The 26,821-nt window shown below is 43.8% G+C and overlaps 1 protein-coding gene across 1 annotated transcript in view; it reads right to left on the reverse strand.

Moving 5' to 3' along the window:
- The window catches only part of si:ch211-236l14.4 (SITS-binding protein), an 85,206-nt gene that overhangs the window by 18,509 nt on the left and 39,876 nt on the right, over window positions 1-26,821 (reverse strand). The window contains exons 3-8 of the mRNA XM_035790381.2: window positions 12,898-13,105; window positions 12,289-12,439; window positions 5,386-5,592; window positions 4,679-4,923; window positions 4,460-4,596; window positions 2,677-2,798 (exon numbers count right to left, since the gene is read on the reverse strand). Of these exons, the coding sequence (XP_035646274.1) occupies window positions 2,677-2,798; window positions 4,460-4,596; window positions 4,679-4,923; window positions 5,386-5,592; window positions 12,289-12,439; window positions 12,898-13,105 (1,070 nt within the window). The remainder of the gene's footprint in view (window positions 1-2,676; window positions 2,799-4,459; window positions 4,597-4,678; window positions 4,924-5,385; window positions 5,593-12,288; window positions 12,440-12,897; window positions 13,106-26,821) is intronic.

Consider the following 26,821-nt stretch of genomic DNA (forward strand, 5'->3'; position numbering starts at 1 on the left):
AAATTGACCAGCACTAATATAGCAAGCAGGAATGAGTTGACGGAGAATCCACGCATGAGGCGCGACTCTCACTCACTCGCTGCAGTGTCCCCGCGCGAGGGTGCGCGCACCAAAAATGACATCAGGTCTCTCCGCGACGCACATAGCAACCGTCTACCTGCCTCTCTACGGATAACATGTTAGACAAGTCGCACGGCAAAATGGACAGTCAGAAGAGGAAAGGTGGAGCAGAGAGGGAGAGAATAAAAAAAGAGATGTTCACCAGTAAGGGACCAGGTCAGTCAAAAACACAAGCTAAACCACACACCCGACACCTAGCATGACTAGCTAAGTAGCCTAGCTAATAATAGTGACACGTCTTATGTCTTCGCGGAGGAATTATATCATAGCAATGAGTGCAACATAGCGATCATAATATGACATTGAAGGCAATATGTTTCAACTAGTAAAAAATAGTATACCTAAACTATGGACTTGCCAGCATTCGGTCATGACTCATGCCACATAAGCTAGGGAAAGTGCACATACACTGTACAGAGAAACAGGCTACAGTAACGTATCCATAATACATCCATGAACGTGACACAACACAGGCAATGAGAAAGATCATTAGCGCCATTAGTACCAGCATTACAAGTTACAATAATATACAGTTCTGAGTAAAATTAAGAGACCACTCCAAATTAAGAGGCCACTCTTCATTTTTTCCAGAGCCGTATTAATGTAGCCTGCTGATACACTAATGATTGTGAGTATGACAATAGAGTCTTTTCTTCAAGTTCAGAGCCCAGTACAGAGAAAATAGAAAGGGACAGCGAAAGCACTGAACATCCATTTGATTATTTTGCCCGTCCTCAATCCAAGGATTTTGACTTCTTTTTTCAGTACCACCCAAAACAAACCCCTCAAAGAGTCATTCCCAATGTATTCCACTTCAACGATGGCACAAACAGAAAATGGCTGACAATACAAGGAAGTAACTCACTCCTTGTTCTGCTCAGTATGTCTTGCATTCGCAAAACCTTCAGTCGGTGATAGTGCATTTGTCAAAGGAGGCCTGGAAACATGCCCATCAGAAAGTACAGGAACATAGAGAAAGTGCAGAAGCCTTTTCCCTTAGAGCCAGAAAATCCGTACCCTTCTGAGTGATAAGCAAATGTCAGTTCAACGAGACCAGGTCAGAAAGAGGAGGCAGGTCATGGAACGTGTGATTGATGTAGTTAAAATGATTGGAAAATGTGGGCTTAGCTACAGAGGACACAGACACGAAGCAGCATATAACGTGGAAAACATCGGCGACAATCATAGCTGTTGTTTTGAGCTTATATTGTTACTAGTGGTAATTACTTCCTGGTTACGCTGAAGGAGCTATGTTATGACTCTTCCGTAACAGGCTGACAAGGGGAAAGAACATTTGCTGTGAGTTAAAAGCTTTTGTACAGAGGCATGTTTTTTGGACATTTTTTATTATGCTTACTTACACTGTTGTAGCTTATGTTTAAGTTCTGTGAATGTGTGTGTGTGTGTGTGTGTGTGAAGTTTGTTTTACGACTTTTGATATGCTTGATGCTTGAACATAAAGGTAATCATTTGAACATTTGAGCTAACTCTGTATATCTCATTCTCTTTTTAAAAAGTGAAGGCTAATTGTTTTGTGTGCCTCGCCTTGTACATTTGTATGTGCTATGATTGGTGTATTCCTAGTGAGTTTATGAGGGTGCACCCATAGCCATAGCATACCTTGAAAACTCAGTGTTCAGATAGGCTACATGTTGGTCAGTCCCAAGTGTTTGTATTTTGTAATGTGGAAAGCTTTCTTCCCAGATGAACATAGTGGACAAATTTATAACTAGCTTGGAACCCGTTAGTTACATCAACAAATAGGGTGAGCCTACAAAATTAGAGGTCTGGTGGTTTGCGTGAACAGGGTGGCCTGGGATGGAGTCAAATTCCCGGCCTGAATTATTGTTTCAGTCCGCCCCTGGTGACCAGACACCCTGAGACTACCCTTGGAGCCCTAATCCCTTGTTTTCGTTGCCCACTAGGAGAAGTGTATATTTCTGATGTCCATCAGAGAGGTAAGGACGGGGAGTGATCCAGTATCATGCTGGGAAAGAGAGAGGGGAGAGAGGAAGGGAGAGAGAAAGGCCTAGGTTTGTATAGACCCAGGGACAATGTGCTCAATGTACTCTAAACACTTCCACAAACACACAAAAGTGAATGACAAAAAGACAGACAGATGGACTGATGGACGAAAGCGGTGTGAAAAGGGCTGAGTGACCCAGAGGCAAAGGGAGAGGCTGCTGGATCAATAAACACACTATCAGAATATCAGGCCTCCACAGAGCACACACCGTAACCCTAAACACACTAGCTAAACTATCCTATAAGAATGAAAGAACATCTCTCCAGCACATGGAATTGGCCAAATTCACTCCCCACCTCACAACTGTGTTAGGAATGTGTGGTGGTGAGTATGTAAAAAGGTCTTCGGTCTAAAGTCCCAAATATTGTAGTCTTCCAGGAGGTCTGAACATTTTGGGTGTTTGAGTGAATGACGGTTCAGGGTTGCATTTTCGAACGAGGAGTTTTGAAAACCCTGGGAACGTTTTTGAAATGTTGATGAAACCCTATTTGGAGACTTTACGGTGTCTTGTGAGGGTGGTGTTCACTCACCCGGTCTTCCCCACAGACCCAGGGAGGAGTCTCAAAGCTGATGACGGGGAGGAAGGCTACAATCTGCAGCCACCTGATGAACAGTTCCTCGTCAGTCACCAGGTCCCCAGATAGAGAACCACCTGGAAGAAAGAAAGAAAGAGATGGGCGGGGGGTGGGGGTGGGGAGGAATATGTAGGGGAAGGGTGTGGGGGGAGAGTTAGAATTTAGCAAACCAGCTTGCTATGCCCATATACTGTAGAGGTAGACGGACATTTCACTGAAGGCGTGAAATACAACTGTTATTAATACAGCCTTTTAGTCTGAGAGGGTGATAGAAGTTAGTGTGATTTCCAGCCCATCTATCCTTCCTCTCTCTGACACATTTCTGTTTTCTCAACATCAAAGTAAATAGTTGTCTGATATGTTCCCTAACCGGAATTCAGAGTATTTTGGGAATATGTTTTTTTTTTGCCAAAGTCCAAGGATATTTCACCTTTGGGAATATGCAGTCGTCCAGAATATCAAAGGTGGTCCAATGGATGTTAATTTAAATAGAATCAAGTCTGACTGCAGACTTTATGGCAGAAATAGCAGTGAACCCATGACCAAACCATCTCAAAATAACTTCAAATCAAGTCATTGATCAACACAATTCATTCAAGAGATGATTTGGGCGGCCTCCTGAGTGGCGCAGCGGTTTAAGACACTGCATCGCAGTGCTTGAGGCATCACTACAGACCCGGGTTCGATCCCAGTGTGTCACAGCATCGTCCGGGTTAGGGGAGGGTTTGGCCAACCAGGATGTCCTTGTCCCATCGCGCTCTAGCAACTACTTGTGGCACCTGCAAGCTGACACCAGTTGTACAGTGTTTCCTCCGACACATTGGTGCGGCTGGCTTCTTCGGTTAAGCGAGCAGTGTGTCAAGAAGCAGTGTGGCTTGGCAGGGCCGCGTTACGGAGGACGCATGGCTCTCGACCGTCGCCTCTCCTGAGTCTGTACGAGAGCTGCAGCCATGGTACAAGACCGTAACTAAACTAAAGTGTGGATTGCAGTCCCTCCTTTTCAGGGCAAGGAAACAAATATGCTAACATGTACTTTTGCTGAACTTTCCCTTTATGCAGGACTATCCAAACAATGTAAAAGCAGTGAGCATTTGAATCAGACTTAATGTATTCTTTTTTAACATTTTTTATTTTTTACCCTCTTTTTCCCCCCAATTGTGTGGTATCCAATTGTTAGTCGTTACTATCTTGTCTCATCGCTACAACTCCCGTATGGGCTCGGGAGAGACAAAGGTCGAAAGCCATGCGTCCTTCCGAAACACAACCCAACCAAGCAGTACTGCTTGTTAACATAGCGCGCTTCCAACCCAGAAGGAATCCAGCCGCACCAATGTGTTGGAGGAAACACCGTGCACCTGGCGACCTGGTCAGCGTGCACTGCGCCCGATGAGACAAGGATATCCCGGTAGCGGCCAGCTGCGACAGAGTCTGGGCTCAAACCCAGAGTCTCTGGTGGCACAGCTAGCACTGCAATGCAGTGCCTTAGACCACTGCGCCACCCGGGAGGCCCCAGACTTACTGTTTTCTATAGACTATTTCAGGGTATAACTGACTGATAGTTCTGCTTAAAGGTATGGGATTGATAAATTGATTGATGAATAGAGCGAGTGAGCAAATTAATGAGTGAGTGAGTCAACATTCACTCGTTTGCTTGCTTGATCACTAGCAAGAGTGTGAGTGTCTTTGGTACAACAATCTGAACTGACGGTATAGTGATGGTGAGTAGCTGTGGTATTACCTACTGCGTCGGGAATGAGTAAGTTGTACCCCAGCAGAGTGTGGTGCAGCAAGGAGGGAATGAGGCCCTTCAGTCCAGAGGAGCTCCAGTCAGACTGCAAAGGAGGCATCCGCACAAACACAGGCTTGTGGCTCGACCTGGGGGAAGAGAGATAGATGATAGTTATGCATATTGTCAGTGTATTGTGAGTGTGTGTGTGTGTCCTCCCTCAGCCCTCACCTAGTCCCTGCATTCATGATAGCCGACTCTTCTATCCTGGCTGCCACATCTGCCAGTTGGCCAATATACTGGTCTCCCCCGCCTAGGTCCAGCGGGTTCCCCTCTGCCCCCTCCAGATGGATGGACTCCATGCCCAGACGAGCCTGCAGTAAGCCCACCCGGTCCAGGAACCAGCTGACCGCCTCTGGGTTGCTGATGTTCAGTTTCACGCAGAACTGCCCTCGCCACTGGGTCAGCACAGGCACCTGGAAAGAGAGAGAGTAGATTGGGCGATATGTCATTGTATGGCCTTCACATACGTAAAACATTAGAACATGCCTGACTTGGACAATACCTGAAGAGGACAAGCAGGAAATAAACACCACAATAAATATCAAATGCAAGGATGACAGTTTTTTTCTTTTTATCTTCCAGATAACAACCACCCGCCACCCCATCACAACGGACACCTCCCTCGGGTCCAATGGATCACCCATTTACACTCGTCGAAAAAAACGGTGCTAAGTAGAACCATATAGCGTTCTTTGGCTTGTCCCGATAGGGGAACCCTTTACAAAAAAAACTTCCAAAAAGGGTTATTCAGATGAAAACGGTTCATGATAAAACCCGATCCCTTCTCAAAGAACCCTTTTGTAATCCTTTTTTCTGAGTGTAGAGGTCCACCACTCCCCAGAGCAGGTGAAGGTTGGCTGGGCTAGGCTGCTTACCAGTCGCCCCTGTGGGGCTACGGGGAGGCTGAGCCAATAGGCCTCAGTGCCGTCCAGCAGGGACTTGTGGAACTGGGTGGTGTCCACGCTCAGGAACGGGGACAGGGTGATGGAAATGTTTAGAAGCTTGATCAGTGAGAGGTCCCTGAAGTCCCTGGTCTGTCTCTTGGATGTCCCCCTTTTCCTGCTGGTGAGGTAGTCTTGGTCCTGTAGGGAGAGAGAAAGAGATATTGGAGCAGAAGACTGGAAGAGAGACAATGCAGGATATGAACTGGGAACTGAAGAAGACCATGTCGGTCCAAACACTGTGATCATATCACCTCAGCTTCATAACAAAAATTGTGTTTGGGAGCAGCAAATCAGTGAGCGGACCTTTCTTCTCTTTCTTTTTCTTTACTCTTTGAAAATTATAACCTGATTGAAAACAAGATTTTGCCGCTTTGCTTACTGACAAAGTTTCCATTTTTTTTTATTGAAGTTACTTGTTTAGGTAGACCTAATCTTCATCACTTCAATAAATACATTTCAAAGTAAGACATGTACAAGAACAGCTACAGTATCAAATAACAATAATACTACTGTTGAAAAAAGAACCAAGAAAGGGACGCTGAAGGACACCATTGGTTGAAAAGAACAGAAGTTCCACTATTCTAAATTCTACTATTGAGGAAAGTAGCTGACTCATGCTGCCTTTGGACTCTGTGGCTGCTATAACTACTAAGTAAAGATGTAACTATGGCGATATGACCTCGACTGTTTAACATCTCATTTAATCATCTGGTGATGAGACGTGAGAAAAAAAGGGCGAAGGGGATTTCTGCTTATGTAATGGCATAACTAAGAAAGCCTTTTTATAAAAGTTGACCTTTTGAGCTTGACCCCATGACCATTACACAGTAATTATTACAATTTTTGCCTATGTAGACACTTCATAAGCAAATATCATAAAGGGTGGAAAAAGGGTTGTACCGTATTTGACAGAGCAACAGATGTAAGGACTGAGTATAGCTTGTAAATGTAGCTTGTAAATTATTTGAGAAATATCTACCGATATGTAGTGCTTATAAAGACTATGAATGCTCTATAAAGTCTTTAGTCCTTTATATTATTTATCATACTAGCTAGCTGTGAGTCGCTCTCTATAAGAGCCTGTGCTGAATGACTAAAATGTAAAAGTACAATTGAATAATGCTTATCTAACAAAAATGTATGATCCGATTGTATTTTGTTTGGCCAACCTTACATTACACAGAGTTTTTTCAGCAATAAAGGCAGAAACCTGGCAGTCCTATTTATATCCCAATTCGCTCTACGCCAAGTGGTTGTTCCAACTCAAGAGTCCGTTGTATAAAGCTAATATGGAAACTAGAAAATAAAACTTGTGGCTTGACTGATAACTCATGAATACTTGTAAAAATGTAACGAGAGAGAGGCATAGTCCTTGCAGCAATTCATTGTTGCCGTTCACATTCACACTTACGCTACTTTGCCAATCGTGCCAAAGTTTCCATACGCTAACTGTACCCTTGGATTATTTTACGTTATTAGCAAAGTGAACTGGGTGGCCTCAGCAACTGTAGAACGCCCTTTGATCAAGTTGAAAAAAAAAACTTTAAATCCGCTTAAGAGACGCTCTTGTTCTGAATCTAAAAAATATTATCCTTCTCTTTTCTCTCGCAATGTTTCTTTCTCCATTATCCCTATTTTATTTCACTTCTTGGTCTATCTCTCCGTTCCTTACTTTCTTCACCTCTGTCTCCCTCTCTCCCTCCTTCTCTCTGTTTCTGTCTTTTCCATCTCACACCCTCTATGTCCCTCTATCCGCTCCCTCTCTTTTCCCATCTCTCTCTCTCTCTCTCTCTCTCTCTCTCTCTCTCTCTCTCTCTCTCTCTCTCTCTCTCTCTCTCTCTCTCTCTTTCTCTCTCTCTCTTTCTCTCTTTCTCTCTTTCTCTCTTTCTCTCTCTCTTTCTCTCTTTCTCTCTCTTTCTCTCTCTCTTTCTCTCTCTTTCTCTCTCTTTCTCTCTCTTTCTCTCTCTTTCTCTCTCTTTCTCTCTCTCTCTCTTTCTCTCTCTTTCTCTTTCTCTTTACTCTCTATCTTCCCTCCCCATCTCCCTTCCATCTGTGGGAAAGTGACTGTGGAGATGGAACGCGAACCTGGTGTGTTATGATAGACAGTGAATTTAGAATAACAGGAGATGAACTGGCGACTCCTCTCCCATGTAGCTGAGGCAGATCACTGCACTAGCGAGGTGTCAGTTTCAACTAAACTAGTTTCTCTTGGCTCCCTGCCCCGCCTAGACCAGCCTCAGTCAAACATCTCGGCTGTCTGACTATCAGCCGGGGGCATAGGACTATTTTTCTTCCTACAGATGTATTTGTTTTAATGAGATGTCAAAGTATTGCAGACACCGGGGGGGTAGTACCTGACCAGCACAACCCAACAACTACGCCGTTACACCAAGATATCAAATCAAATACATTTTTGTCGAATACGACCTTACTGTGAAATGCGTACTTACAAGCCCTTAACCAACAATGCAGTTTTAAGAAAATCGAGTTAAGAGAATATTTACTAAATAAACTAAAGTAAAAATAATAATAAATAAAGTAACACAATAAAATAACAATAATTAAGCTATATACAGAGGGTACTGATACCGAATCAATGTGCAGGGGTACAGGCTAGTAGAGGTAGGGGTAAAGTGACTATGCATAGAAAATACGAGTAGGACTGTAGGACATCTCTTATGACAAAAATAGCTTCTGGACATCAGAACTGCGATTGCTCGCTTAAAACTGGACGAAGAGTTCTTCTTCAATGAGTTGGACGGCAGGGATATAATACAGACACCCGACCAGGCCCAGATCTCGGTTATTCGCTGCAGAAAGAAACGCAGATTTCGTGGAAGGAGATCAGGGTGCCTTGTGAGGATCAGGCAACGAGTGGATAATCTGCCCATGTCTTCAATCCTGCTAGCTAACGTTCAGTTGCTGGAAAATAAATGGGACGAAACGCTCATCCTACGGGACATTAAAAACTGTAATATCTTATGTTTCACCGAGTCGTGGCTGATTGACAACATTAAGAACATGGCGGGTTATACACTCTATCGGCAGGACAGAACAGCAGCCTCTGGTAAGACACGGGGCTGGGGCCTATGCATTTATGTAAACAACAGCTGGTGCACGATATCTAAGGACGTCTCGAGGTTTTGCTCGCCGGAGGTAGAGTATCTCATAAGCTGTAGACCACACCATCTACCTAGAGAGTTTTCATCTGTATTTTTCGTAGCTGTCTACATACCCCCACAGACCGATGCTGGCACTAACACCACACTCAATGAGCTGTATTCCGCCATAAGCAAACAGGAAAACGCTCATCCAGAGGAGACACTCCTACTGGCCAGGGACTTTAATGCACGGAAACTTAAATCAGTTTTACCTCATTTCTATTAACATAAATGTGCAAAAAAATGTCAAAAATTTACTCCACACACAAAGACACGTACAAAGCTCTCCCTTGCCCTCCATTTGGCAAATTTGACCACAATTCTATCCTCCTGATTCCTGCTTACAAGCAAAAATGAAAGCAGGAAGCACCAGTGACTAGATTAATAAAAAGTGGTCAGATGAAGCAGATGCTAAGCTACAGGACTGTTTTGCTATCACAGACTGGAATATGTTCCGGGTTTCCTCCGATGGCATTGAATAAGTGCATCGATGACGTTGTCCCCACAGTGACCGTACGTACATACACCAACCAGAAGCCATGGATTACAGGCAACATCCGCACTGAGCTAAAGGCTGGAAGCTGCCGCTTTCAAGAAGCGGGACTCTAATCTGGAAGCTTATAAGAAATCCTGCTATGGCCTCCAAAGAACCATCAAACAGGCAAAGTGTCAATACAGGAATAAGATTGAATCGTACTACACCGGCTCCGACGCTCGTCGGATGTGGCAGGGCCTGCAAACTATTACCGACTACAAAGGCAAGCACAGCCGAGAGCTGCCTCGTGACACGAGCTTACCAATAACTTCTATGCTTGCTTCGAGGCAAGTAACACTGAAACATGCATGAGAGCAATTAGCTGCTCCGGCAGACTGTGCTCCGCAGGTGTTCTGAGAAAGACCTTTAACCTCTCTTGGGTAGGGGGCAGTATTTTTACGTCCGGATGAAAAGCGTGCCCAAAGTAATCTGCCCAGAAGCTAGGATATGTATATAATTGGTCGATGTGGATAGAAATCACTCTAAAACTATTAGAATTATGTCTGTGAGTGTAACAGAACTGATATGGCAGGCAAAACCCAGAGGACAAACCATCCCCCAAAAATGTAATTCAGCCTACCACTGTTTTCAGCGGCTGTGACTTTTATTTGAAGGCGAAAACCTCCAAATTTGCAGTTCCTAAAGCTTCCCCTAGATGTGAAAATAAGCCAGAAATTGTCGTTTTTCTAGGTGGCTCCCTTTGTGTGTAGTGTTTCCAAATGCGTGGAAGAGTTCTTTTGTATTTTTCTCCGGTAAAGACAATAACGATTCTCCGTCTTAAATGTTCGTGATCGTTTATTTACATATTAGGGTACCTAAGGTTTGATTATAAACGTTGTTTGACTTGTTTGGATAAGTTTATTAGTAACGTTTGGGATGAATTTTGTATGCTTTTTGATGGACGGAAACTGGGTGGATAATTGACTGAAGTGCCCCAGCTAAACTGAGTTTTTATAGCTATAAAGAAGGACATTTTCAAACAAAAGGACCACTCCTTTTGGAGTGCCAACAGAAGAAGATCATCAAAGGTAAGGCATTTATTATATTGCTATTTCTGACTTTTGTGTCGCACCTGCCTGGTTGAAATATGTTTTTCATGCTTATGTATGTAGGGCCCTGTCCTCAGATAATCGCATGGTGTGCTTTCACCGTAAATCCTTTTTGAAATCTGACACAGCGGCTGGAGTTAAGCTTTATTTTGATGTATTACACTTGTGATTTTATGAAAGTTAAAAATGTATAATTCTGTAGTTTGAATTTCGCGCCCTGCCATTTCACCGGATGTTGGCCAGGTGGGACGCTACCGTCCATTAGAAGTAAACAGGTAAAAATTCACAAGGGCACAGGGCCAGACAGATTACCAGGACGTGTACTCCGAGCATGCGCTGACCAACTGGCAAGTGTCTTCACTGACATTTTCAACCTCTCCCTGTCTGAGTCTGTAATACCAACATGTTTCAAGCAGACCACCATAGTCCCTGTGCCCAAGAACACTAAGGTAACCTGCCTAAATGACTACCGACCTGTAGCACTCACATCTCTAGCCATGAACTGCTTTGAAAGGCTGGTCATGGCGCACATCAACACCACTGTCCCAGAAACCCTAGACCCACTCCAATAAGCATACCGCACCAACAGATCCACAGATGATGCAATCTCTATTGGACTAAACACTGCCCTTTCAAACCTGGACAAAAGGAACACCTTTGTGAGAATGCTATTCACTGACTACAGCTCAGCGTTCAACACCATAGTGCCCTCAAAGGTCATCACTAAGCTAAGGAACCTGGGACTAAACACTTCCTTCCCTCTGCAACTGGATCCTGGACTTCCTGATGGGCTGCCCCCAGGTGGTAAGGGTAGGTAACAGCACATCCGCTACGCTGATCCTCAACACGGGGGCCCCTCAGGGGTGCATGCTCAGTCCCCTCCTGTACTCCCTGTTCACTCATGACTGCAATGACAACAACCTCTTCCTCAACGTGATCAAGACAAAGGAGATAATTGTGGACAACAGGAAAAGGAGGACCGAGCACGCCCCCATTCTCATCGGCGGGGCTGTAGCGTTCCTTGGCGTCTACATCACCAACAAACTAACATGGTCTAAGCACACCAAGACAGTCATGAAGCAGGCACGACTAAACCTATTCCCCCTCAGGAGACTGAAAAGATTTGGCATGGGTTCTCAGATCGTCAAAAGGTTTTACAGCTGCACCATCGAGAGCATTCTTCACGATTAAAGTCTTATGGCTTGTGGGTAGAAGCTGTTAAGGAGCCCTTTGGACTTAGACTTAGCGCTCCTCTACCACTTACCGTGTGGTAGCAGGGAGAACAGTCTATGATTTGGGTGACTGGAGTCTTTGACAATTCTTTAGGCCTTCCTCTGGCACCACCTATTGTATAGGTTCAGGATGGCACGAAGTGTGACCCAGTGATGTACTGGGCTGTACACACTAGCCTCTGTTGTGCCTCACGGTCGGATGGTGAGCAGTTGCCATACCAGGCGGTGATGCAACCGGTCAGGATGCTCTCAATGTTGCAGATGTAGAACTTTTTGAGGATCTGGGGACCCATGCCAAAAATGTTCAGTCTCCTGAGGGGGAAAGGCATTGTCATGCCCTCTTCACGACTTGTGTGTTTGGACCATGATAGTTTGTTGGTGATGTGGACACCAAGAAACTTGAATCTCTCGACCCGCTCCACTACAGCACAATCGATGTGAATGGGGGCGTGTTCGGCCCTCCTTTTTCTGTAGTCCATGATCATCTCCTTTGTCTTGCTCACATTGAGGGAGGGGTTGTTGTCTTGGCACCACAAACACACATCCGAACCTCTCGATTTGTTTGTGAGGTGCTGTTGGGCTAATAAAGTTTGCTATACTACCCCTTATTTTGAAAAACCTTTTTGGGGGTAGCCTCGAGCAGGACTCAAACCTGGGTCCAGCGACTGTCAATCAAACACCTAGGAGGGTCAAAATGAAGATGAGGGAGGAGGATAACACTTTATTTTTCAGGCCGCTGCTTACCAGGTAGTTAATTAGGCCGCTGCTTACCAGGTAGTTAATTAGAAACTGCTTGTTATAATGGTAACCATTTGGGTTGAATTCTTTGACGTAAGGAGAGGAGATAAGGGACATACCATGTCGGCGAGGAGGGCGGTGGAATGTTCGTTGAGGCTGATGGCCCCCTCTCCCAGCTGGTGTCTCCTCAGACGGTTGGAGAAGGTCCTCAACTCCCTCTCTACCTTTGGCCCTGAGTCCACACTGGCCAGAAGCTTCCAGAAAGGCAACCTGGATGGGGGACGGATGGACAGACAGATAGATATTTGGTCAAGTAGACCGAAATTCGAACTTGAGATCACATGCATACGTTTTTGACATCAATGCGTTATGCATAAATTATGCGACTGCTGAGTTAAAGCACAGGCATCTCAAGTTAGGATTCCAACTGAAATGGACATTTGTGAGATCTCGTTGGGTTTCAAACAATCCGCGCTAGCTGACACCCACATAGCTGTTGTCTTGGCAGTGTTGGAAGTGGAACTGCGTTAGAGCTGTCAGATCCATAAGCGGCTACCGGAGTTATACCAATCGTAGACATTGCCTGTGGATGCATCTAGTCGTGTTAAGAATAGGTAATGATCTCCATCCATAAGTTATCACACATAGTTAGATTTTATGTTAAATGTCCACTGTCATCTAAATGAAATGTAATACAATTTAGGAAGACGAAGATGAGGGAGTTGTACCATAAGACGTCCATGTTGGGCAGCTCCCTGCTGGGCGATGAGAGCTGCTGCAGCGCCTCCTGGTGTACAGCCCTGATGTTGTGGCCCACACACACAGTGTACTGAAGCGGGGTGCGCTCCAGGCTGGAGGGAGTCTGCAGGCAAAAATGCTGTCGGCTCTCCATTCCCACCTGAAGAGGAACATCTGGGGACACCAGCACTGCTACACCTGGAGGAGAAAGAGAAAGAGACTCAGGTTAAGATCTATAGTAAATAAATAAGGAATGTCAAACCCTATGTCTTACCAAAGGGGGCTGTATAGGAAAAAGCACTAAAATAAGGTTGCTGCCCCTGTTATCGCCAAGCCTATCTCCAACCTTTTTAACCGTTCTCTCCTTTCTGGGGAGGTTCACATTGCTTGGAAGGCAGCCACGGTTCGTCCTTTATTTAAAGGGGGAGATAAAGCTGATCCTAACTGTTATAGGCCTATTTCTATTTTGCCCTGTTTAAAGTGTTGAAAAAAACGTGTCAATAATCAACTGAATGGCTTTCTTGATGTCTACAGTATTCTCTCAGGAATGCAATCTGGTTTCCGCTCAGGTTATGGATGTGTCACTGCAAGCCTAACGGTCCTCAATGGGATGTCACCATTTCCCTTGACTCTAAGTAACCGTTGTCCTGATATTTTATTGACTTGGCCAAAGCTTTTGATACGGTAGACCATTCCATTCTTGTGGGCCAGCTAAGGAGTATTGGTGTCTCTGAGGGGTCTTTGGGCCGGTTTGCTAACTACCTCTCTCAAAGAGTGCAGTGTATAATGTCAGATATTCTGCTTTCTCAGCCACTGCCTGTCACCAAGGGAGTACCCCAAGGCTCGATCCTAGGCCCCGCGCTCTTCCCAATTTCCATCAACAACATAGCTCAGGCAGTAGGAAGCTCTCACATCCATTTATATGCAGATGATACAGTCTTATACTCAGCTGGCCCTTCCCCGGATGTTGTGTTAAATGCTCTACAACAAAGCTTTCTTAGTGTCCAACAAGCTTTCTCTACCCTTAACCTTGTCCTAAATACCTCCAAATCAAATGTAATGTGGTTTGGTAAGAAGAATACTCCTCTTCCCACAGGTGTTATTACTACCTCTGACGGTTTAGAGCTTGAGGTAGTCACCTCATAAAAGTACAGTCGTTGTCAAAAGTTTTGAGAATGACACAAATATTAATTTTGACAAGGTCTGCTGCCTCAGTTTGTATGATGGCAATTTGCATATACTCCAGAATGTTATGAAGAGTGATCAGATTAATTGCAATTAATTGCAAAATCCCTCTTTGCCATGCAAATGAACTGAATCCCCCAAAAACATTTCCACTGCATTTCACCCTGCCACAAAAGGACCAGCTGACATCATGTCAGTGATTCTCTCGTTAACACAGGTGTGAGTGTTGACGAGGACAAGGCTGGAGATCACTCTGTCGTGCTGAGTTCGAATAACAGACTGGAAGCTTCAAAATGATGGTGGTTCTTGGAATCATTGTTCTTCCTCTGTCAATCATGGTTAACTGCAAGGAAACACGTGCTGTCATCATTGCTTTGCACAAAAAGGGCTTCACAAAAAGGGCTTCATTGCTGCCAGTAAGATTGCACATAAATCAAACATTTATTGGATCATCAAGAACTTCAAGGAGGGTGGTTCAATTGTTGTGAAGAAGGCTTCAGGGCGCCCAAGAAAGTCCAGCAAGCACCAGGACCATCTCCTAAAGTTGATTCAGCTGCGGGATCGGGGCACCACCAGTACAGAGCTTGCTCAGGAATGGCAGCAGGCAGGTGAGAGTGCATCAAAGAAGGGCAGCAAAGAAGCCACTTCTCTCTAGGAAAAACATCAGGGACAGACTGATATTTTGCAAAAGGTACAGGGATTGGACTGCTGAGGACTGGGGTAAAGTCATTTTCTCTGATGAATCCCCTTCCCGATTGTTTGGGGCATCCGGAAAAAAGCTTGTCCAGAGAAGACAAGGTGAGCGCTACCATCAGTCCTGTGTCATGCCAACAGTAAAGCATCCCGAGACCATTCATGTGTGGGGTTGCTTCTCAGCCAAGGGAGTGGGCTCACTCACAATTTTGCCTAAGAACACAGCCATGAATAAAGAATGGTACCAACACATCCTCCGATAGCAACTTCACTCAACCATCCAGGAACAGTTTGGTGATGAACAATGCCTTTTCCAGCATGATGGAGCACCTTGCCATAAGGCAAAAGTGATCACTAAGTGTCTCGGCAAACAAAACATCGATATTTTGGGTCTATGGCCAGGAATCTCCACAGACCATAATTCCATCGAGAACTTGTGGCGAGGCTGGTGGACAAACAAAAACGTACAAATTCTGACAAACTCCAAGCATTGATTATGCAAGAATGGGCCGCCATCAGTCAGGATGTGGCCCAGAAGTTAAAAGAAGGGTCAACACTTCAAATATTGACTCTTCGCATCAACTTACATTTACATTTACATTTACATTTAAGTAATTTAGCAGACGCTCTTATCCAGAGCGACTTACAAACTTCATGTAAATGTCAACAAAAAGCCTTTGACACTTATGAAATGCTTGTAAATATACATCAGTATTCCATAGTAACATCTGACAAAAATATCTAAAGACAATGAAGCAGCAAACTTTGTGGAAATTAATATGTGTCATTCTCAACACTTTTGGCCACGACTGTACTTGGGAGTATGGCTAGACGATGCACTGTCCTTCTCTCAGCACATATCAAAGCTGCAGGCTAAAGTTAAATCTAGATTTGGATTCCTCTATCGTAATCGCTCCTCTTTCACCCCAGCTGCCAAAATAACCCTGATACAGATGACCATCCTACCTATGCAAGATTACAGAGACATAATTTATAGACCGGCAGGTAAGGGTGCACTCGAGCGACTAGATGTTCTTTACCATTCGGCCATCAGATTTGCCACCAATGCTCCTTATAGGACAAATCACTGCACTCTCTACTCCACTTTAAACGGGTCATCTCTGTATAGCCATCGCAAGACCCACTGGTTGATGCTTGTTTATAAAGCCCTCTTAGGCCTCACTCCCCCCTATCTGAGATATCCACTGCAGCCCTCATCCGCCACATACAACACCCTTTCTGCCAGTCACATTCTGTTAAAGGTCCCCAAAGCACACACATCCCTGGGTTGCTCCTCTTTTCAGTTCGCTGCAGCTAGCGACTGGAGCGAGCTGCAAGAAACACTCAAGCTGGACAGTTTTATCTCTGTCTCTTCATTTCAAAGACTCAATCATGGACACTCTCACTGACAGTTGTGGCTGCTTTATGTGATGTATTATTGTCTCTACCTTCTTGCCCTTTGTGCTGTTGTCTGTGCCCAATAATGTTTGTACCCTGTGCTGCTGCCATGTTGCGTCGCCACCATGTTGTTATGTTGAGTTGCTACCACGCTGTGTTGTCAAGTGTTGCTGCCTTGCTATGTTGTTGTCTTAGGTCTGTCTTTATGTAGTGTTGTGTTGTCTTTCTTGTTGTGAGTTTTGTCCTATATTTATTTATTTATTTATTTATTTTAATCCCAGGACCCGTCCCCACAGGGGGCCTTTTGACTTTTGGTAGGCCGTAAATAAGAATTTGTTCTTAACTGACTTGCATAGTAAAATAAAGGTTCAATAATAAATACAGAGAGAGAGAAGGAAATACAGTTCTGGTTCTATGCATATGTACAACAAGCCTGAGACAGGGGTTGAATCCCTGTCTACCCTTCACTCTGCATTTCCTGCTCACCATTAGAATCTCATTTGATGATAAAGAAATAGAGAGGGAGGATGAGCCTGATCATGAAAGGGAGTGAGTAATTTTTACTTATTTAACTAGGCAAGTCAGTTAAGAACAAATTCTTAATGATAGCTTAGGAACAGTGGGTTTAACTGTCTTGTTCAGGCACAGAACAACATATTTTTTGTTACCTTGTCAGCTCGGGGATATGAACTTGCAACCTTGCGGTTACTAGTTCTATGCTCTAACCACTAGGCTACACTGCCACCGCGGGTTAAGAGACCCACAACATATAGAGCCCTTACACACATTGTCTACATCAGCCACAGCTAAAGTATTTGAACGTATTTGACATAATGTGTTAGATGCAGGTTTGCTGCTGACAATGCTTCTCAAATGGTGCATCGTGTTTAGTTCCTATTGGGTTGTACCTGTTTTGCAACAGCCTATTCACATGTGTTTTGTTTACCTGATGGGTCACCAGAGAACTGTGAGTCACAAATCACGATGCAGGAACATTTGAGAGTCACAGGCTCGGAAATGACAGTCAGATGCCAGTGAAATGACATAGTGTGAGAGAGCGAGAGGGGTGACATAATGTGTGAGAGAGAAGGAAGAAAGGTGTTGTGGCAAGGGTGGGGGAGTGGGTGGTAGTCAGCTGATCTCAGAAGCATCTTTAGGATGATATCAATCCAACCCCCATTGGGGTATTCAAGCTTGGTCAAATATACTAAAATACTGGTCTTGGGTACTGTGCAAAAACCTCCAACTACTACCAGTTACACTCCCCTACAGTAGGTGCCCCATCATACATCCTTTCATAGTGCTCAATTCTGCTCAACTAACCAAGCAACCACAATCTTAAACCCCCTAAATTCGATGCCACGCCATCACAGAGATCTAATTAGCATCATCACAATCTGTCAGTTTAAGCTAGAGATCAGTTTTTTTTGCATTGGATGAGTCTCAATCCACCGCATCTGCATATGTCGCACTTCTGTGTTTAGAGTGAAAGGTGACAGAGCTAGAGCAGTGTTTGTCAGACCATGAGACATCCCGAAAATCGGTCTTCTCACAAAATCTTTTCCTCTATGGAAAGAAGAGACTCTCACAAACACCATGGTGTTCTGTGTTTTGCTCTATGACCCCGACAAGCGTCTTGGGACTAGTCTGAAGTTGGTATAGCCGATCTGCCATCTTCTATCTGTAGCATATACTGTACATGTCAGTTGTTTTGCTCTAGGATGGCCACAGGCCTCAAGACTCATCTAAAGGTCCCCTGGTACCAGTTGAAAAAATGAATGGAAGTATATATGGAGACTGTTTAGTTCCACAAATAAGGGTTTAAATACATGTGTAAAATACATGTGTAAAAACATATATATATACATATATATAGTTGACTGGTTTCAGGCATATGTCACATGTAAAAATGTGTTTTTTTTTGGCAGAAATACCTTCTGGAACATGTAAACTTTCATGTACCTTAACCTCTCTTGGGTAGGGGGCAGTATTTTCACATCCGGATGAAAAGCGTGCCCAAAGTAAACTGCCTGTTACTCAGGCCCAGAAGCTAGGATGCGCATATAATTGGTAGATTGCATAGAAAACACTCTCTCTGTGAGTATAACAGAACTGATATAGCAGGCGAAACCCCGAGGACAAACCATCCCCACCCAAAATAATTCAGCCTACCACTATTTTATTATGAGCAAAGTCCTCCCAGATTGCAGATCCTAGGGCCTCCACTAGATGTCAACAGTCTTTAGAAAGAGCTTCATGCTGGTTTTTGGAAAAATGAGCCGGAATTGGTTGTTTTTCTAGTTGGGTCCCATTTTTACATTTATATTTACATTTAAGTCATTTAGCAGACGCTCTTATCCAGAGCGACTTACAAATTGGTGCATTCACCTTATGACATCCAGTGGAACAGCCACTTTACAATAGTGCATCTAAATCTTTTAAGGGGGGTGAGAAGGATTACTTTATCCTATCCTAGGTATTCCTTAAAGAGGTGGGGTTTCAGGTGTCTCCGGAAGGTGGTGATTGACTCCGCTGTCCTGGCGTCATGAGGGAGTTTGTTCCACCATTGGGGGGCCAGAGCAGCGAACAGTTTTGACTGGGCTGAGCGGGAACTGTACTTCCTCAGTGGTAGGGAGGCGAGCAGGCCAGAGGTGGATTTTGGCTGTAGTGTTTCCAAGTGCGTGAATGAGAACGCATTCTTTGTTATTTTTCTATGGTAAAGACAATAACGATTCTCCGTCTTAAATTTGTATCAATTATTTACGTATTAGGGTACCTAAGGTTAGATTAGAAACGTTGTTTGACTTGTTTGGAAAAGTTTATTAGTAACGTTTGGGATTCATATTGTATGCATTTTGATGGAGGGAAACTGGGTGGATTATTGACTGAAGCGCGCCAGCTAAACTGAGTTTTTATGGATATAAAGAAGGACATTATCGAACAGAAGGACCATTAGTGATGTTACTGGGATCTTTTGGAGTGTCCTACAGAAGAAGATCATCAAAGGTAAGGCATTTTTTATATCGCTATTTCTGAATTTCGTGTCGCACCTGTCTGAAATATGTTTTTCATGCTTTTGTATGTGGGGCGCTGTCCTCAGATAATCAATCGCATGGTGTGCTTTCGCCGTAAATCATTTTTAAAATCTGACACAGTGGCTGGATTAACAAGAAGTTAAGCTTTATTTTGATGTATTTCACTTGTGATTTTATGAAAATTAAATATGTATAATTCTGTAGTTTGAATTTTGCGCTCTGCAATTTCACCGGATGTTGGCCATCTGTTATTACAAATACAATTGTTAAATTACACACCTATTGGGTTTAGCCACAGAAAAAGGATGCAATCTTCCCGCTAGCCATGATTGGATGAGATAATGGCTTCTGTCTATAATGAGCTGCTCAGTTGTTGTAGGTTATCCTTTCAAACTGAGATTTAAAAAAAGATATCTATCCACCTTCTGGAGGACCGAGTTTTAAAATCAGTGGAATGCCCGTTGGAAGCAGAGTACGATAGCTAAGGAGATGGAGAAAATTCAGGCGTTTGATTGCAAATGTGGAGGGAGGCGAAAAGAGAACACAGAAGGCTGTTGTATAAAACACCTGTCTCCGGATTACATCTTCAAACTAAAGGCAACCATGGCATCCGCGAAAGAGAAGGAGAAGCCTTCATCCATGTTCAGAAGAAAAAGAGCTACATTTAGCGAAATGTTCTAAGCTATTATACGTTTCTAATTTTGTCAGAAAGTCATTTTTAATTCATGCGTACTGTTAGCTACCTAGCTAACTTTAACTGTCTGGCTCGCTAGCTAATGTTACATGTTTGATCTGTGTAGTAATATTATTTGTGTCTCAGAGCCATTTGCATTGCTAGTTATAGCCTAATTGCACCTAGTTTTCACCTAGTTTGTTAGCATTTAACATTTTAGTTTAACATCGCACCTAGTTTGTTAGTATTTAGCTACCTGTAGATTCATGCAGGGTAGTAATGTTATGAGTTTGGATTATGGTTCATTGTTTAGCTAGCTAGCTACATGTCAATACAAAAGACTCCACTATGCAAGTAACCATTTCACTGTACCGTTTACACCTTCTGTATCCTGTCCATATGAGAAATAAACGCACATTTTATTTGATATAGTGTGTGCTTACCAGAGACAGTAATGTGAAGAACAACATGACCTGCACCAAATTCAAATCAGGATATAACGTTAGGCCAACGACACGGTGTCCCATGTTCTAAAATTCTCTGTTAGAATCCCCTGCTATTATTTCTTCACACGCACAACTGTAAGCTATTTTCTTATTATCCTTGGTATAGCTTAGTAGAAACCCCCTGTTATTCAATGTGTTTGTATGGGCTAATAGCAGTAAGGTCCCATTTAAACATATATTTGTATTATTTGTTTTTATAATTCTAAATTAAAAATCAAATAGCTAAATTATCCTTGGTATGACACTCCATTTAGTGTAGTAGAACTTCCCAGCTTAGACAGGGCTTAAACTCTTATGGCTTTTAAGGGATAGTTAACTTTAGTTGAAGTTAAATCTTATTTCTAAATAAGTGTTATTTCTAAACCATTTTGAAGTTGGAAAGCAGGTTATTTTAACTCGTTTCACCAAGGCAATTCACAAAAATGACTAAATAACCAGCTAATGAACTTGGTTAGCAAAAAATGGTTTGCTGCCACCTAGGCAAATAAAAAATGTAAACTTTCAGTTTTTAAGAAATCCACAACGAAGTACACGTTAACAGACCATTTTTCTACACAGCAAAATCAAATCTACTTAACTTCGCTATTGCTTTCTTGAGACAGTTAACCTACAGCATATCTTTCTGTACTCTCATATCCTCTCTCTCTCCCTCACTCCTGTTTGTATGTATGGTGTTCATGTGAAATGAGATTATGTGAACCAGATAATTGTGTCCACAGATGTAGCTGCCCTACCAGGAATGCCTCCTGCCTCTCAGGTTACCTCCCTCCTCACCTCACCCCCACCAACCTCCTTTCCACCATCCATGTCTCTAACAGGTCTCTCTTATGAAACTGTTCCATGCCCTGCCCCATACACCAGGACAGAATCCTATATAGTTACCCTTATAAACACTGATCTAAGGTCAGTTTTGCATTCCCCCACCATTATGGTTTAGGTTACAATCATGGGTGGGTAGGCTAATCCTAAATCTGTGCCTAACTAAGGTCAATTTAGGCCGTGTCCGAGAGTCCCGAGAACCCTGAGAACAGAGCTCCTTAAGACTCAAACGTGAGTCTCTCTTGTTTCAATGGCTTTACTGTGATCACCACGGCAATTGATCACAATAAGATCAGATGAATAGTCCGCTGTACATGCTGTACTATATAAAGTCTATTATATGCCAGGTGATCAGAAAAAAATAGCAGTGGCTCTGATTGTTGCTGTGTAACAACAAGGACTATGCTCTCTAACTCATAACATGACTATGCTGATGGATTTCTCTGTCTTTATGCGTACTCCAATGCTCCAACAACACAGTACCTTGACATATATTGTTTTACTTCATTCAAAAATTCTAATATCAAAATGCCAATGAATACATGAATTATTCGGTCCGGCACCTCATGGGAAGTGAAACGCCTCAGACCACAAACATTTTCTCAGTGTGGTCCGAAAGCACGGTACAAAATGAGTCAATACATTTTCAATAAAATAACAGTGATGGTGCGAGCATGTGTGTGCAATGGAGAATGTCAAAGGGATAGTGGTAACACTTCAGCCGCCTTTCCCAAGGTATTAAGTCACCACCCCACTCTTAATGACCAAATACATTGCATTTCTTAAGTTTTAATTGTGGATCAGCATCTAAATATAACGTCTACAGGCACCCGAATTGATTATGGGTAACTATTTCAGTCCACTTTAAGCACTAATGGTACTCACGTTAACTATACTGCAATTGGGTTCATATTTTAAACTGATACTTAAACGATATGACGTTGCCGGATGAAATGCTGATGAGCGATGTTACACTTGCAAAAAATATATGTGCATGGGTGCGCTTCCTGCTGCTGCAAAGTGATATTTGTGGGACCAAAACAGCAGAGAAAGTTTAGCGCTGTGATTCATATTCTTCATTGTTGCAGAAATCTGATGATATTACTATTTACTTCATGCATCGCTGACTCTACCTTGAAAACAGGTATTATTTCTATTTGTCGTTGTTGCAGAAATCGGATGTTATTACTGTTCACTTCACCCATTTCTACTTTTAAAACAGGTATTATTTAAGTATCAGTACTGTGGTGGCGATACTCTGTACTGTTTAGTATGAAAAAAGTATGAACACCGTTGAAAAGTTTGAACTTGAGTCACCGACAACAAACACAAACTGTGTGTGTGTACCCTTTGACTTATTCCACATTTTGTGTCACAGACTGAATTAAAAATTGATTAAAAAATATGTATCACCTTTATACACACAATACCCCATAACGACAAAGTGAAAAACAATGAAATATCTCATTTACATAAGTATTCACACCATTGAGTAGATAAATGTTATAATCACATTTGTAAGCGATTACAACTGAGGATTTCTGAGTCTCTAAGAGCTTTGCACACTGGATTTTGCAATAACGGTAAAATAAAAAAATGAATTGAATATTTACACATGACAAGGCGACTGGTAATATGGCAGAATAGTTATAGTTATTCACTCCGCAAGGCAATCAAACAAGCTTAACGTCAGCATAGAGATAAAGTGGAGTAGCAATTCAACGGCTCAGACACAAGACGTACGGCAGGGTAGCCTAGTGGTTAGAGCGTTGGACCAGTAACCGGAAGGTTGCAAGTTCAAACCCCTGAGCTGACAAGGTACAAATCTGTCATTCTGCCCCTGAACAGGCAGTTAAACCACTGTTCCTAACCCACTGGTCATCATTGAAAATAAGAATTTGTTCTTAACTGACTTGCCTAGTTAAATAAAGGTATATAAAAAAAATGTGGCAGGGACTACAGACGATCACGTAAAACCCTCACAAACTTTTACAGATGCACAATTGAAAGAATCCTGATGGGCTTTATCAACGCCTGGTACGGCAACTGCACTGCCCACAACAGCAAGGCTCTCCTGAGGGTGGCGCTGGTCTGCCCAACGCATTACCGGGGGCAAACTACCCACCCTTCAGGGCACCTACAGCACCCAATGTCACAGGAAGGCCAAAAAGATCATCAAGGACATCAACCACCCAAGCCACTGCCTGTCATCCAGAAGGTGAGGTCAGTACAGGTACATCAAAGTTGGGACAGCTGGTTTTCAGCAAACTTTAAGTCATACCACAGTCATACCACAGTCATACCACAGATTCTCAATTGGATTGAGGTCTGGGCTTTGACTAGGTCATTCCAAGACATGTAAATGTTTCCCTTTAAAATATTTGAGTGTTGCTTATGCAGTATGCTTAGGGTTTTTGTCCTGCTGGAAGGTGAACCTCCATCCCAGTCTCAAATCTCTGGAAGACTGAAACAGGTTTCCCTAAAGAATTTCCCTGTATTTAGCGTCATCCATCATTCCTTCAATTCTGACCAGTTTCCCAGTCCCTGCCAATGAAAAACATCCCCACAGCATGATGCTGCCACCACCATGCTTCACTGTGGGGATGGTGTTCTCGGGGTGATGAGAGGTGCTGGGTTTGTGCCAGACATAGCGTTTTCCTTGATGGCCAAAAAGCTCAATTTTAGTCTCATCTGACCAGAGTACCTTCTTCCATATGTTTGGGGAGTCTCCCAACCTTGATCTGTACTTCTCCACAACTTTGTCCTTGACCTGTTTGGAGAGCTCCTTGGTCTTCATGGTGCTGCTTGCTTGGTGGTGTGCCTTGCTTAGTGGTGTTGTTGCCTCTAGGGCCTTTCAGAACAGGTGCATATATACTGAGATCATGTGACACTTAGATTGCACACAGAAGGACTTTATTTAACTAATTATGTGACTTCTGAAGGTAATTGGTTGTTGCACCAGATCTTATTTAGGGACTTCATAGCAAAGGGGGTGAATACATATGTAAGCACCACTTTTCCGTTTAAATGTTTGTTTTTTTAAACAAGTTATTTTTTTCATTTCATTTCACCAATTTGGATTATTTTGTGTATGTCCATTATGTCCACGCCTTGATCTGTTTCAACTGTCCTTGTGATTGTCTCCATCCCCCCTCCAGGTGTCACTTATTTTCCCCGGTATATTTATCAGTGAACCCGCCTGCCTGACCATTTCTGCCTGCCTGCCACTCTACCTCCTGGACTCTGACCTTGTTATGATCATTTTGCCTGTCCACGACCATTCTCTTGCCTGCCCCCCTTGGATACTAATAAATATCAGAGACTCAAACCATCTGCCTCCCGTGTCTGCATCTGGGTCTCACCCTGTGCCCTTATAATACTGTATTCTACACTATTCTGTGGTATCTTAGTCACTTAATGTTTACATATCTGGCATTACTCATCTCATATGTATATACTGTTTCTTATACTATTCTATTGTATCTTAGTCCGTTCAGCTCTGATATCGCTTGTCCATACAGTTGGGCAAAAAAGTATTTAGTCAGCCACCAATTGTGCAAGTTCTCCCACTTAAAAAGATGAGAGAGGCCTGTCATTTTCATCATAGGTACACTTCAACTATGAAGTCTGGGATTGGCGGATGCCAGGAAAATTCTACCTAACCCAATACATATAACCAACTGTAAAGTTTGGTGGAGGAGGAATAATGTTCTGGGGATGTTTTCATGGTTCAGGCTAGGCCCCTTAGTTCCAGTGAAGGGAAATCTGAACTCTAAAGCACATTCTAAACGATTCTGTGCTTTGCGGCAACAATTTGGGGCAGGCCCTTTCTTGTTTCAGCATGACAATGCCCCTGTGCACAAAGTGAGGTCCATACAGAAATGGTTTGTCGAGATCGGTGTGGAAGTACTTGACTGGCCTGCACAGAGTCCTGACCTTAACCCTATCAAACACCTTTGGGATGAATCCTCTGCTCTCATCCTTCTAGACCTATCGGCTGCCTTCGATACTGTGAACCATCAGATCCTCCTCTCCACCCTCTCCGAGTTGGGCATCTCCGGCGTGGCCCACGCTTGGATTGCGTCCTACCTGACAGGTCGCTCCTACCAGGTGGCGTGGCGAGAATCTGTCTCCTCACCACGCGCTCTCACCACTGGTGTCCCCCAGGGCTCTGTTCTAGGCCCTCTCCTATTCTCGCTATACACCAAGTCACTTGGCTCTGTCATAACCTCACATGGTCTCTCCTATCATTGCTATGCAGACGACACACAATGAATCTTCTCCTTTCCTCCTTCTGATGACCAGGTGGTGAATCGCATCTCTGCATGTCTGGCAGACATATCAGTGTGGATGACGGATCACCACCTCAAGCTGAACCTCGGCAAGACGGAGCTGCTCTTCCTCCCGGGGAAGGACTGCCCGTTCCATGATCTCGCCATCACGGTTGACAACTCCATTGTGTCCTCCTCCCAGAGCGCTAAGAACCTTGGCGTGATCCTGGACAACACCCTGTCGTTCTCAACTAACATCAAGGCGGTGGCCCGTTCCTGTAGGTTCATGCTCTACAACATCCGCAGAGTACGACCCTGCCTCACACAGGAAGTGGCGCAGGTCCTAATCCAGGCACTTGTCATCTCCCGTCTGGATTACTGCAACTCGCTGTTGGCTGGGCTCCCTGCCTGTGCCATTAAACCCCTACAACTCATCCAGAACGCCGCAGCCCGTCTGGTGTTCAACCTTCCCAAGTTCTCTCACGTCACCCCGCTCCTCCGCTCTCTCCACTGGCTTCCAGTTGAAGCTCGCATCCGCTACAAGACCATGGTGCTTGCCTACGGAGCTGTGAGGGGAACGGCACCTCAGTACCTCCAGGCTCTGATCAGGCCCTACACCCAAACAAGGGCACTGCGTTCATCCACCTCTGGCCTGCTCGCCTCCCTACCACTGAGGAAGTACAGTTCCCGCTCAGCCCAGTCAAAACTGTTCGCTGCTCTGGCTCCCCAATGGTGGAACACACTCCCTCACGACGCCAGGACAGCGGAGTCAATCACCACCTTCCGGAGACACCTGAAACCCCACCTCTTTAAGGAATACCTAGGATAGGATAAAGTAATCCTTCTCACCCCCCTTAAAATATTTAGATGCACTATTGTAAAGTGGCTGTTCCACTGGATGTCATAAGGTGAATGCACCAATTTGTAAGTCGCTCTGGATAAGAGCGTCTGCTAAATGACTTAAATGTAATGTAAAAATTGGAACTGCAACTGCAAAACAGGCCTAATCGCCCAACATCAGTGCCCGACCTCACTAATGATCTTGTGGCTGAATGGAAGCATGTCCCCGCAGCAATGTTCCAACATCTAGTGGAAAGCCTTCCAATAATAGTGGAGGCTGTTATAGCAGCAAAGGGGGGACCAACTCCAAATGAATGCCCATGATTTTGTAATAAGATGTTCGACAAGCAGGTGTCCACATACCTTTGGTCATGTAATTTAATTTACAGTTTTTTGGGGGGTCATGACATATAAAGCATACTAAAAGGGGGAAATTGACCTTGTTTTTAATTAGCAAATGCTAATATTAGCTAGTGGATTGCTGTCTCCACTGG

Source organism: Oncorhynchus keta, chromosome 17 (assembly GCF_023373465.1).
Source record: "Oncorhynchus keta strain PuntledgeMale-10-30-2019 chromosome 17, Oket_V2, whole genome shotgun sequence".
Taxonomy (NCBI): domain Eukaryota; kingdom Metazoa; phylum Chordata; class Actinopteri; order Salmoniformes; family Salmonidae; genus Oncorhynchus; species Oncorhynchus keta.